Below are 14,248 nucleotides of genomic sequence, written 5' to 3' on the forward strand. Positions count from 1 at the left end.
AAAAGAGAGAAGAGGCAAGCAGGGAAGGAGGTGATAGAAACAGAATACAAGCCAGTCACAAAGGCCACATAGTATATGATTCCACGCATATGAAAAGCCTAAAATTGATAAATCTCTGGACACAGAAAACAGAGAAGCGGTTGCCTAAGGCTGGGGCAGGGGCACTGAGAGGGAATGAGGAGAAATGGAGAGGGACTGCAAACGTGCACAGGGCTCCTTACGTGGGCGATGAACTGCTCTCACGTTGATTACGGTGATGGCTGCACAGCTTTCTAACCATACTAAATTATATCTCAATAAAGCTGTTACCAAAATTTAAAAAATGCAGAAGTAGGGGATGGTGCCTAGACCAAGAATCTCAAGTAGTACAAGCTTGTGTACAGCGAAGGAAACCATGAACTAAAGGAAAAGACAGCCCACGGGCCGGGAAAAAATATTTACATATGATGCAACTGACAAGGCTCAATTTCTAAAATAAATAAACAGCTCATTCAACTCAACAACAAACAGCAAACAGGCTAACTGAAAAACAGGCAGAAGACCTAAACAGACATTTCTCCAAAGAAGACACAGAGATGGCCAACAGGCACATGAAAAGGTGCTCACTATCACTAATTATTAGAGAAATGCAGATCAAAACTACAATGAAATATCACTTCACATGGGTCAGAAGAGCTATCATTAAAAAAACAAATCTACAATAACAAATGCTGGAGAGGCTGTGGAGAAAAGGGAACCATCCCACACTGTTGGTGGGAATATAGATTGGTGCAGCCATGAGAGAACAGTAAGAAGTTCCTCACAAAACCGGAAAGAGACTTGCCAAACGATTTAGCAATCCCACTTCTGGGTACAGATCCAGGTAGAGCTCTGACTCAAACAGATAAGCAGCTCAGTGTTCACTGCAGCACCATTCACAGCCAAGGCGTAGAGACAACCTCCATGTCCACTGACAGATGATAAAGATACGGTATGCGCACACACAGAGATACAACGGAGTGCCACTCACCGATGGATGATAGAGATACAGTGTGTGCACACACAGAGGTACAATGGAGTGCCGCTCACCGACAGATGACAGAGATACAGTGTGTGCACACACAGAGGTACAATGGAGTGCCACTCACTGACATATGATAAAGATAGTGTGTGCACACACAGAGGTACAATGGAGTGCCGCTCACTGACATATGATAAAGATAGTGTGTGCACACACAGAGATACAACGGAGTGCCGCTCACCGACAGATGATAAAGATAGTGTGTGCACACACAGAGGTACAATGGAGTGCCGCTCACCGACGGATGATAAAGATACAGTGTGTGCACACACAGAGATACAACGGAGTGCCACTCACTGACAGATGATAAAGATAGTGTGTGCACACACAGAGATACAACGGAGTGCCGCTCACCGACAGGTGATAGAGATACAGTGTGTGCACACACAGAGGTACAACGGAGTGCCGCTCACCGACAGATGATAGAGATACAGTGTGTGCACACACAGAGATACAACGGAGTGCCGCTCACCGACAGATGATAAAGATACAGTGTGTGCACACACAGAGATACTATGGAGTGCCGCTCACTGACAGATGATACAGATAGTGTGTGCGCACACACAGAGATTCAGCGGAGTGCCGCTCACTGACGGATGATAAAGATACAGTGTGCGCACACAGAGATTCAGTGGCGTACTACTCCTTCATAAAAAATGAGTGCCAACCGCAGCAGCATGGACAGCACAGAATTACTGCACTAAGTACAGTAAGTCAGTGAGAGAAAACCAAATATGGTATGACATCACTTATGTGTGGAATCTAAAATATGACATAAATAAACTTATCTATGAAACAGAAATAGACTCACGGACATAGAGAACTGACTTGTGGTTGCTAAGGGGAAGAGAGAGTAGAAGGAAGGATGAATTGGGAGTTTGGGGTCAGCAGATACAAAGTACTACATACAGTATGGATAAACAACAGGGCTCTACTGGATAGCGCAGGGAACTATATTCAATATCCTGTGATTAACCATATGGTAAAGAACATGAAAAAGAAAATATATATAAGTATTGGGTTAGTCAAAAAGTTTGTTCGGGTTTTTCTGTAAGATGTTATCAAAAATATACCCAAATCACTTTTTGTTACCACAGAAATTAACACAACATTGCAAGTCAACTATACTCCAAAAAAAAATTGAGAAAGAAAAAGAATCACAAGTAGGCAAAAGGACACCAGGTCCACTCACTTCAACCTTCAGGCCCGCCTGGAAGCTGATGCCATCAGGGATGGTCGTCTGGAATTCAGCAATGGTGTAATACTCTTCCTCCACTTGAGGTGGGATGGGAGGCTTGGGCAGGTTGAGACCTCGAGGCTGGTACAATTAAACACAGTGTTAAATCCCATATAACTCCATTCCCCAGTGCTGAATGAGGGGCTAAGGGACTGGGGCACACAATCACCCTTAAAGGGATGCTGGTGGGCCCATCTGGATTCTAAGGGACAAAACAAAGGGGATCACTAATCACCATCTTCTAGATGGGTCGCTGGCCCTTCAGCTTTAGGGTGATAAGAAAAAACTCGGGACGTTTGCCTACAGTCATGAAAATCGGGTGCAGGACAATATTCTCTGAACCTAAGAGATAACGAGGGTTGTGACATGAACACAGGTTTCCGAGTCAGACACACTGGTGTGACTCTGGGCAAAGCCCTTCCCCTCCTGAGAGCCTCAGTTTCATCTCCTGTAAAATGGGGATAATAACAGGATCTACCTGGTGGGGTCACCATGAGCATTCGATGATTTCACGTAGTGAAACATGAGCAAGCATACTGCTTAGCACCCAGTAGGTGCTCAGTAGATGGTAGACACCGAAAACGAGAGGCCCATCTTTCACAGCATTGCTTAGAAAGGTCCCTAAGAACTAAAAATGGAATATGAGGGTAAAATGCCAGAATGGCACCATGAGAGAAATGTGTGCCTCATTCTGTTTCCGTCTCAAGTCACCTTATTGGAGAAGACTCATTTAAGACAAAGCAGAGTGGGCTCAGGAGGCAGAGAGCACACACCCAGGTCTAACTGTCACAAAGCCATAGGCCAACTGTGTGATCTCCCTGGAGTTCTTCCACCTGTCAATGGGATTAGCTTCACAAGGCTGCCGTGTAAAAGAACTCATCCTTGGAAGGGGCGAGGTGAGTGTTGGCGGCCAGTCTTAGGTCGGGGGCTGGCTCCCCAGTTGCAAGGGTCCACTTACTATGGTCATATCCCGGCGAGGAGGGGGTCTCTGCCTCATCTTGGGTGATCCTATAAAGAGACGAGATCTTGTTTCACATACGATGAACATAATGCCTGAGGTGGACACCATGATAGATCTAACCTCTCCTGCAGGAGATGGGGTATCAGGTTTTGCACAGGCATCAGGGAGCGGCTGTGACGCTTCCTGTGGGAGGAGCCTGGTGGGGGCGGGGCCACACAGATTGGGTCCAGGACTCTCTTTTAGCGATAGGATGCTTCCGAGTCCTGGAGCGACGGAAAGCCTTCCAGGAAAGGCAATAAGTGTAATGTGAGGTGGGAGGCAACAAGTTAGGTGACTTTGAGCCATGTGGCCCTCTTCTGAGGAGTGGGGATAATGCCTGCCTCCTGGAGGTACCGGTGGAGATGAAAGTCAACAGTACAGGCTCGGCTCTTGGCATGTGGCAGGGATGCATTAATGTTACTGCCCCTGTCTTTGCTCTGGAGCAAACACAAATAATGCATAAACAGAGCCAAACAAACTTGGACTGATGACTTCGGGGGTTTTTAACTCTGGAGCTGGGCTGCTCCTGCTCTGGGTCAGGAAGAGGACGACTCTGCAGTGGGCCAATGCTCCTGGCTAAAGGCAGACTATTGAGGAAGGCACCCCACATGCTGCCAGAGCTGATTAGGTTTGAGTCTACACAGAGGGGTGGTTTGGCAGTTGGGGTGTTGGGAAGACTGCTAAACTCTTAAAATACCCATTTCCTCTGTCTCCTGTTAGAATAAATAGCAACAGAATTTTAGCCAGACACTTGACTGCCTACATAAAGATGACATTTCCCAGACTCCCTCCCAGCTAGGTAATGCCACGGGATTCAGTTCATTCAGTTCAGTTGCTCAGTAATGTCTGACTCTTTGTGACCCCATGGACTGCAGCACACGAGGCTTCCCCGTCCATCACCAACTCCTGCAGCTTGCTCAAACTCATGTCCATCGAGTGATGCCATCCAACCATCTCATCCTCTGACTGAGTCTGGCCAATGGGATGTGGCCAGACAGCCTACTCTCAGATGAGCTGGGAACATTCAGTTGTCAAAAATATACAACAAAGTTCTGAAAAGCAAGATAAGTAAAGAACTATCTTCAGAGTAAACCCAACACAGGGTCCATTTTTTTCTTCCCCAGGCTCAGAAATGAGGCCCTGCAGAGAGAACACTGGCCCTTGAGTCAGAAGGCTGTGGGTTCAAGCCCCACTGTTCACTATCTGGGTGGTCTTGGACAAACCACTTCATCTCTCTGCTTCCTAATCTGTAAAACAAAAGCAGTGAGTCCTACAAGGTTTGTTATGAAGGATCAGCGAGACTGATTATAATGTTCCTGGCACACGGTAGGGGCTTGAGAAACAGGAGGTCTGGTGATTATCATGAGACAGTGGAAAAACCACAGCTTGAGTAGGACAGCCACATCTCTCCACTCAGGTTCTGCAACTTGCTGGTGGAATGATCTGGAAAAAAGTGATCTGGGGCTACGAGCCCATTTTCTTATCTACAGGATGGAGGGTGGCGGGGCTGCTGTGGGGGTGAGGGACAGCCCGTGAGCAGCTCTGGACACAGAGCCTGCCGTGCCTCTGGGAGCCAGGTGGGCACCACTTACTCTGCTTGATGTCACTGTCGGGCGCAGGGCGGCCCTCAAACCGGCCATCCCTCTGGTTGTTGAGCAGCTCCTTCTCCCGGCCCACCGAGTTCTGCTGCCGGGAGACACCATCGAGCTCCAGGACGCCCACGTGGGCGGGTGAGCCAGGGCCCAGCTTCGGGGGTAAGGGTTCCCCACTGCTCTTCCTCAGGTAGGAGGCTGGGGCCCAGCCCTCTTTGCCCTGATACCTGGGAGGAGGGGAAAGATGTCATCTAGCCTGCTCTGCCAGGCTCATAGGAAGAAGCCGAGCTCCTACAGTGAATCTCCCTTCCGGCCCCAGATGGTAGGAACAATGGACCATCACTGCCCAGGGCCAGAGACTGGCATACTGCTTGCTGCCTCCTGATGAAGCCTAAGCCCCCAGCTGGGCATTCAAGGCCTCCCCAGTCTGGCCTCTCCTTGCCTCCCCGGCCTTGGTTCTCACGGCAACCTCCACACCCCACCCACCCCATGTAGCCTGCAGTCTTCCAAATGCTCCAGTCTCTCTCACCCCCTTGCCCCAAGCTCCTGCTCTGGGAGACCCTCTGCCTGGAAAGCCCATTCTCTATCATCCCAGCTCTGCCTAAGGTGCCCTCTCAAGGCTTTCCTGAGCCTCCTTCCACAGTGCCCTGGTGGTCTTGCACACACAACAGCATCCCATCCAAAATACACAGTGCCACTTGGCTGTGATGGTCTTGTTTCCCTGCTTAGAATGTGAGGTCCCAGGGGTGGAGATTACGGGCGAGTCATCTCTGCATGGGGCCTCACTGCCCGTGAGTTGAATGAAGAAAAAAGGGGACAAGTGGACAAACTGTCAACAGAATTGGCAAGAGTGAGTGGCCACAGAGCTCTGCTACAGCCCTTATACATCCCATACAGTCATCACTGCAGTGACAGCAGTGATGGTAACTGCCACTGACGCACACCTACTCCGTGTCAGTCCTGTTTCAAGCACTTTATAGCTATTGACGCATTTCATCCATCCAATGGGGGGTGGTGGCAGGAATGGGCTCAGCCCTAGACAGCTGGCACCTGTCTGTGCTGTTCAGCTCTGTTCTGCAGCCTCTTCCCAGCAGCCACAGCTGCCGGTACAAAGCCTGTATAGGCAGGGTGGGGCTCCGGTCACAAGCAGATTAAAACGTGTTCAGGTGGGAATGGAGCAGGTCAGGGGCTGGTTCTAGGGTAACCAAGGGTCACTGAACTCCAGAATGACTGACACCCTAAGAGCCCAGCTCACTGAATTCCAAAGGGAACTGAACAAGTGTAACAATCATTTAATTCTCTGCACGATGGAGTGTGGTTGAATAGCATGACCGGAGGGGCTGACTGGGACCACAGGTGTGCAGGAGGCGGCTTGTGACAGCCAACTGTTCACGTCCCTTCCCAACTCCACGTTCAGCACCGTCACAATGGAAGCTTGAAATCTACCACGGAGGGACGATTTACACCACGGAAACTGGCAAACACCACCACTCAAGAGCATTGTTTCCTTCTGGAACTGGCTGTTAAACATTTGCCAGCAGACCACTAGTCTGAACCGCAAAATAGGTGCCCAGACCTTTGGGGAATTGCCTAATGGACTGGAGATGACACAGCAGGGCCACCTCTCATCAAGAATCACTGTAAGCACTAAACAGCACAGTGTTCCAATAAGAAGGGTCCTTTTCAACTAGAAGCAAACTTATAAGGGGGCAGAAATCTGCAGATTTTGGTGTCTATCAATCTTAAAACATCCTGAGAAGGACTAAATCTCGTGCCAGCTGGAAAGTGCTGGGCCCCACACGATGCAGGCATCACCGTGAGACAGTCCATCATCTGGAGGCCCAAAGCCATAAACAGAGAGGCACTGCTGAGTGGGCTCTGGGGTGGGAAAGGCACAGGCCCAAATCCTGGCTCTGCCACTTTCCAGCTTCGGCCAAAGCTTCTGATGACCACAGCAACATCCTGCTGCCGCCTTGTGAGGGACCCTGAGCCCATCAAGCCACCTGCATTCCAGAGCCACTCAGTTTGGGGATAATTTGTTAGATCACAAGATAAAACACACTCAAGACATGCGAGCTGTCACTGTCATCGTAAGTGTATGCTGAAGTAAGTGTTAGTGGCTCAGTTGTGTCCAACTCTTTGCAACCCCATGGACTGTAGCCCACCAGGCTCCTCTGTCCACGGGATTCTCCCAGCAAGAATACTGCAGTGGGCAGTCATTCCCTTCTCCTTCCACGGATCGAATCTGGGTCTCCTACATTGCAGATCCTTCACCGTCTGAACCACCAGGGAAGCCCGTCACTGTCCTAAATGTGCCTTCACACCTCAGTTCTGAGGTCCTGACTCTCAGGAAGCCTTCTTGACTCCCAGGCTGAGGAGCTGTCTTCTGGGCTCCAAAGTCCCCCACGCATTCCTCCCGCACTCACTCACTGCCCTGCCCTGTATGTGTGTCCGAGTCTGTCTTCCACGCCTGGGGGTGTAAACTATTGTGTTTTTCTCACTGTTGAGTCCCCAGTCTTCAGAATACAGCTTGGCCCAGAATAGATTCTGGTTTGCTCAATGAATGAAGCGTCACACACTCAGCCCCAGGTGACTGGCCCCAGTGTCCTGCCTCACACCATGGCACAGACACCACGGGGCAGGGCCCCCAGACTTCCTCTCTTGCCTAAATCTCCCGAGGTTGCAGCCTGCCCACCAGAGTAACCAAGGAGGGAGTTCCCAGGACTCTTATTACTAAAACTAGGAAAGTCCCAAGCACAGCAGGACGAACTGGCCACCTCACCTACCGATGAGCTTTTGATTCCATCACATAGATGAAAGAACTGTAACAAAGTGTTGGAAATGCCGGTCTCCACCAGACTCGTAGAGATGACAGCAAATGGTGAGCTTTAGGACGGGCAACAATCCATGTGGTGTTACCCATCCTGTTGCTCTCAGAGTGGGGCTGGGGTAGGAAATCACTCCCTCACGGCAGCTTCAGCCTCCAGTTACTCATTACGAGACACATCTGGAGGTGAAGACCAGTCTTGCTCAATGGGGTTATTGCTATCTGTGGTTCAGTGTGTTCAGAGACAGTTTTGCTTACTATAGCTTTTTAGAGAAGGATATGGGTATGGAAGGAAGCCAAACAGCACAGAGGAGAAGCGTCCTTCCATGGCTCAGGCTGAAGCCTCATTTCCTCTGCAATCGTTTACAGACATCTGTGCAGCTGGAGTCCACGTGGCCTGAAACCCACCCAGCTGCAGAGGGTACCTGATCTTCCACCAGCCTTCCAGGTTTTTCTGGATGACCTCCACCACAGCTCCTCTCTCCAGGTTCATTTCATCTTGGTCACGGGCTGTGTAGGGGTAGATGACTGTGTACTTCTCTTCTGTGGGGACAAAGGGATGCTGGGGTAAGTCAAGGATGCTGTAGGCTTGGAATGTTGATGGCCAAGACTGTGATTCTGAGATGCCCTTGCAGAGAAGGCTTTCTTCCAGAGGCTTCTGTGCACCATCCTTCCCCCACTCCCCCACCACACCCCAGTGACCCTCACTTAGCCCTGGATGACCCTGGTCAAGCAGCAACAAGACACAGGACAAAGGGCAGGTCCTCAGAAATCTCTCAGCATCACACATCGCACTCACCTTCCTCAAATCTGTGCCTCAAGGTCACCTTCCTTGAACGTGCCATATGTAACACCCAGGCCAGGGCACCCTCACCATACTTACCAGGAACAACCTTCCAACATATCGATAATTGATTTATCTATTATGTTTCATCTCTCTTTCCCTAGATAGACTAAAGAGTTCCAGAAAGGCAGGATTTGAGTCTGTCTCATTCATTCCTCTATCTCTAGCACTGGGAATATTTGCGAACTATTTAGTAAAATAGCCAAGGTTTAGAAAATGAATAAGTCCTGAAGGCCTGGTGGGAGTCACCTTGCTCATGCTGGGGTAGAGGACCGACGTTAAACCCTTGTGGTGGCTCCGCTGCAGTCCTTGTTGGTGGAGGCGTCAGGAACAAGCTGGATTTGGCAGCATATGGTTTGGGGTTGAATCAGTACCACAGAGGAGATAGCCATTTTTCATTACCTAGCTGGTAGCTGATTTCCGCTTTTCATTTATTTTCAAGACCCTGGATCCAACCATGCCTGAAGCTTAAGTTTTATTAAAAAAGTATTTTTAATTGAGATATAATTGACACCTAACACTGTGTTAGTTTTGTGTGTACAACATAATGGTTTGAGATCGGTATCATGAAAAGATTGCCTGCTTCTGTTTTTATTCATGTCACTGGGATGCCTTCCATCCCCCTCTCGGTGGATCCCAGCTCCCTTACCCCCAAAGCCAAGAGAACTGCCTCCAGCAGGGTCACCCTCACTGCCCTGCAGGGCCCCGCCGGAAGGCTGTTCATTGTCACTCAGACAGGGCCCTCCCCAGGGCAAGGGCACAGCTCCCACCCCCGGCACTGTTGGCAGTGACTGCTGAAGCAGGTAACAGACGAGAGTCCCAGGGGAGCCAGTGAGCAGGGGAAGAGGGCCTTCCTGTTTCAGTTACATTCCAGACCCCAGGGAGTCACCGAGCCAGCTGTGCGCCGATGCTGATGGTGAGTGCGTTGGGGAAAACACCACGGGCTGCCTGTGGCCTGCCCAGCTGGTGCAGAGGGAGGCGGAAAACACACAGGGCGTTTATTTATTTATTGATCTAGCCCCCTGACCTGCGCGGCGGGGGCTGAGCTGACTCAAACGCCACACATCCTGTGTACAGCAGAGTCAGCGGTTCTCCTCACTCACGGATGCAGGCTGGGGTACGGGTGCTGTGAGGGCTTGCAGCAGGGAATCCAACCCCGTGCAGGCAGAGAAGTTCTGTCTGGCTAGGTGAGAAGGGCGCTGCCTGGGCCCCAGAATAAATAGGGTCACTACTACAGGCTCCAAACTCCTGGGATTCTCTAGCACCCAGAGGCCCTTTCTGGACTCCATCGAATGTCCAGTGATCCCTAACAAAGCTGAAGGCTTTATAGACTGCATGGTGGTGACACCACCTGCTTACCATCCATCTGCCCTTCCCCTGGTAGCACTGCCAGCCTCCAGCCACATGTTTGGGTGAGGCGGCCCTTGCCAGCACCTAAAGGGAGGGGCCAAAGTGACTGGCCACTGTGATTAGTTTAGGGATGGCATATGACCCAGTTGGGTCAGCTGGAATCAAATCCTGGGATTGTGTTGAAGGAGAAGCATGTTCTTTGGTGGGTGTCCCCAAAGAGTGCCTGGAACCACCATCACCATGAGATATGGTTCCAGCAGGGTAGAGAATGGAGCTGAGGGTGGCAAGCATGAGTCTCAGGTGCCAAGGGCAGGTGGAAAGGAAATGTTACCTGCCAAGCCAGTAGACAAAGACTGATGCCCACCATCAAGCCATCAGCCACTGCAGCCACCCCCAAGAGTGCACCCTGAGGGGAATTCAGATGGATAAAAACAGGAAGCATTCTGTGCTCTGGGTACTGGCCCAAGATAGGTAAGATACATATCAAAGGAGTAATTTCAACGAGTCCAGACTCTTGCATCTCTCCACTCATAGAAAAGAACGAAAATCATTAACTTAAGATGTTTGCTTTTTTGTGATTAGCAGTAATCTTTTGATGTTAGACTATGTGTTTTGTTTTTTCCAGACAAAACCCCCCTATATATCCTGGCTCCTCCCTTACCTCTTTGGGGGCAGTGCCTCAGGTCTATCTGAGAGGCTGTCTCCCAGGCTACAGTCCTCAGTAAGGTCCCTGAATAAAACTTAACTCACAACTTCTGGTCGTGCGTTTTTCTTCAGTCGACAGATGTTTTCAAGCTCCCGAATCCAGCCATGCTTGAAGCTGCCTCTACCTAGAGTTTTCAGCGACCTGAGTCAATGTACTTCCCTTTTGCTTAAGCTGGTGTGACATGGGTTTCTTTACCCTGGTCACTCAAATGTGCCAGATAAAGGGAACAGGTCACTGGATCAACATTATAGAGGCCCCCGGGCATCATTTATTTTTACTTTATTTTAGAATAAAATGATCTTTATCCTTTTTTGCAATAAATTTGATTTGTTTTTACATTTAACTTTTCTTGTTTTTATATTTTTGCTTGATTTAAAAAAAAGAAAGTTTCTTTTCAAGAATAAATAAATAAATAAAATATTTTGCTTTTGACTCGATATAAAATACAGTTGACTTTGATAGTTTTGTCTCTGCAACATAACACAACCTTAGTTAGGAAAAGGGTTTTTATTTTGTTCATTAATTTTAGCACCTACACCTCTAGGTATCATTTTCTAACCTGGGAAATTTTAGGGCCCCAGGTCGAGAAACACCCCAGGCCCCCTCCTCCCAAACATACATGCCAACACACACACGGTACAGACCAGACCACCGTTTCTCACATGCAACGGGCACAGGCGGTCCTGGAGCAGGGGGACGCATGCAGATACAGGGTCTGGTTCTGAACACAGAATGGGGAGGGAAACTCTAAGGTAGGCACCTTGACGCCAGCTGACGGCATACAAGTCCCCCAGCATCCGGCGGTGACCCGCGGGCTGGGGCAGAGACCAGTACCTCCATGAGACTGGTCGGGCAGCATGTGGAGGCGAAGGGCAGAAGGAAGAGGTGAGAAGAAAGCACTTCCAGGGTCTTGAGGCAAAGGCAGCACCAAGCACGTGCTGCCACTTAGGAGCAATTAATTCTGTGTCTCTGCTGAGCTCTAGGTGTCTCAGAAGGACCAAATTCCTCAGTATTAGCCCTGAACTTGAGGGAAGAGCCACCCAGAAGACACAATGCTATTCCCAGCATGATTATGAAGAGGCCCTAAGAAAATTCCTCACGGCAGAGGGAAGAAATGTACAGACCCTTAGGAACACGTGGTCCCTCTCCCATCTTCTAGCTGTGTGATCCCGAGCCAGTGTTTCTACCTTTCTGAGACTGTTTTCCCATCTGTAAAATGGGGATAATAAGCAGTCCTTTACAGAGACATGCCCCACGGCGGGCATCATTAACTGTCTAACACAGCTATGGTTTCCAGGCAGCACACCACTGTCTTTAAGCTGAGCTGGTTTTTGTACTTTTTCTTCGTTAGCCCCGCCCCTAGAGCCTGGTGGTCCTGTAAACACAGAGCAAAACAAAATGCATTTTACTCTGCGGGTGCTGGCTGTAATAAAGCTAGATGCCAAACCACGTGTGTGCTTTTTGCACTAACCTTTGAGCACAGAAACCCCTTTTCCTCACTCTCTTTTCTGTTAAATACATACATAAACGGCTCTGTGCTTTCTAAAAAGAGTCAACTAGAAGCAGCAAATATTCAACCCTAGGTAAGCCACAGCTCTGTGATAAAAACCATTCCTAGTTATTTATTATTTTAGGTTCTTGCCAACTGCTTTGCATGTGGGATCTCATTTAACTTAAAAAAAAAAAATCCCATGATGTTGATACCATCATTTCCATTTTTAGAGGAGGTAGCTGAGGCACAGAAAGGTTAAGTTGCTGGTCCAAGATCACTCAGCCAGTTAGTGGTACAAATTCAAATTCAGTGGTGAGAGTCAAATTCAGGCCTGACTCCAGAACCTTTTTGTTTAGTGTCTAAAGCGAGTTCAGTCTCGATTTAGGAATTCTTTGGGGGTGAGGGGAGGGGAGGTGGCTGGGTTAGGATTTCGGATGCAGCAAGAACCACTCTTTCAGACACCTGTAGGGAAAATTCTCTGGGAAACAGAAGTGAGTGGAGAGGGTCAGTTCTGATCCTGACACCCAGGCAGGGCCATTAAGCCAACACAGAAAACAGACAAAGCAGAGATCTTTACAGATGGCTTTAGATGTTTTGTAAAGCAGCCAGAAGCAGCGCCAGCACCTTGGCCATCAGAATAACTCAAGGGAGGATGAGTGGGGTGTGGATAGCAATCCAGCCGGGCCTGCCGAGGCCCCACAGAGGCATCAGGGCCCCAGCTCTGGCCAGGCTCACCTGGGCTGGCTCCCCAAGGCCACCAAGAGCAGGCAGGCTTGCCCTGTCCCAGCCCCAGGGCCTGGCTTCCCGTCCACAGGCTACAGAGCCTGAGCCAGGAAGCTGCTGAGACGGCACTGGGTGAGGAGGCCCCCGCGGTGACGGCTGGCGGCACAGCAGGCCCGGGGGCCTGGCCCCTCCTACCTTCTTCAGGCTGCAGGGAGAACTCATCTTGCACTCCATCCTGCCCTTCCAGGCAGGTTGCAGGGACCCAGCCTTGCTCTTCAGCAGTGCTCACGAACCACCAACCTGGGAAAGTGAGAGTGCAGACTGAATGTAGTTGGGTCAGGTATGAGGCCTGTGCGTCAGAATATAACAACAGATTCAGCTGTGAGAGGAGTCAACGCTCAGGGTGAGGCTAAAAAGTCACCACTTTATTAGAGAACACAAATACCCATGCAGGGCTTCCCAGGTGGTGCTAGTGGTAAAGAACCTGCCTAACAACTCAGGAGACATAAGAGATGTGGGTTTGATCCTGGGGTTGGGAAGATTCTCTTGGGGAGAGCATAGCAACCCACTCCAGTATTCTTGCCTGGAGAATCCTATGGACAGTTGAGCCTGGTGAGCTACATACAGTCCGTAGGGTCGTAAAGAGTCGGACACAACTGAAGCGACTGAGCACATCCGTGTTTACCGACTGTTAACTGCTACAGACAGGCTAACAGGAAACCTGCTCTTGAGCCTGGGACAGGGCTGGGGAAGGGAGTCAGGGGTGGGGATGTGGAGAAAGGTTTTCTTAAAGGACGAGAGTAAAGAAAGTAGCTACCTTCACTAAGGTGAGCAAAGCACTTACCATTTTACTTGTATTTTATTATCCCTAATGCACAGATGAAACTGAGGCTACAAGAGGCAAGACTTGTACAAGTTCACAGAGCTTATGGCTGGGCTGCAACTTGTACCCAGGGCTCTCTGACACTGAACCCACTGCCCTAGTAACTCATCTGAGACACTGATTTTGCCTCTATTCATGTCAAGGTAAACCTGGCTGCAGATGTAACAGTTTGAGAGGCTGTTCACTCAGACTCAGGCCCTCCCTTTTTAGAAAAGGGGCTCTCATGGGGCCTGTGGTAGGCAGAGTAATGACTCAGGTGGCAAACAGTTACAATTAAGGTTGCAGACAGGATTAAGGTTGCTAACCCTCTGAACTCAAATAGGAAGTTATCCTGGCTTATCTGGATGCTGCTGCTGCTGCTGCTAAGTCACTTCAGTCACGTCCGACTCTGTGCGACCCCATAGATGGCAGCCCACCAGGCTCTGTGGTCTCTGGGATTCTCCAGGCAAGAACACTGGAGTGGGTAGCCATTTCTTTCTCCAGTGCATGAAAGTGAAAGGTGAAAGTGAAGTTGCTCAGTCGTGTCCGACTCTT

The 14,248-nt window shown here is 49.7% G+C and overlaps 1 protein-coding gene across 1 annotated transcript in view; it reads right to left on the minus strand.

Moving 5' to 3' along the window:
- Window positions 1-14,248, minus strand: part of SH3PXD2B (SH3 and PX domains 2B) — a 117,811-nt gene that overhangs the window by 12,910 nt on the left and 90,653 nt on the right. The window contains exons 8-13 of the mRNA XM_052659018.1: window positions 13,027-13,131; window positions 11,377-11,460; window positions 8,142-8,259; window positions 4,890-5,116; window positions 3,256-3,305; window positions 2,253-2,378 (exon numbers count right to left, since the gene is read on the minus strand). Of these exons, the coding sequence (XP_052514978.1) occupies window positions 2,253-2,378; window positions 3,256-3,305; window positions 4,890-5,116; window positions 8,142-8,259; window positions 11,377-11,460; window positions 13,027-13,131 (710 nt within the window). The remainder of the gene's footprint in view (window positions 1-2,252; window positions 2,379-3,255; window positions 3,306-4,889; window positions 5,117-8,141; window positions 8,260-11,376; window positions 11,461-13,026; window positions 13,132-14,248) is intronic.

The sequence above is a fragment of the Budorcas taxicolor genome, chromosome 20 (assembly GCF_023091745.1).
Source record: "Budorcas taxicolor isolate Tak-1 chromosome 20, Takin1.1, whole genome shotgun sequence".
Classification (NCBI taxonomy): Eukaryota; Metazoa; Chordata; class Mammalia; order Artiodactyla; family Bovidae; genus Budorcas; species Budorcas taxicolor.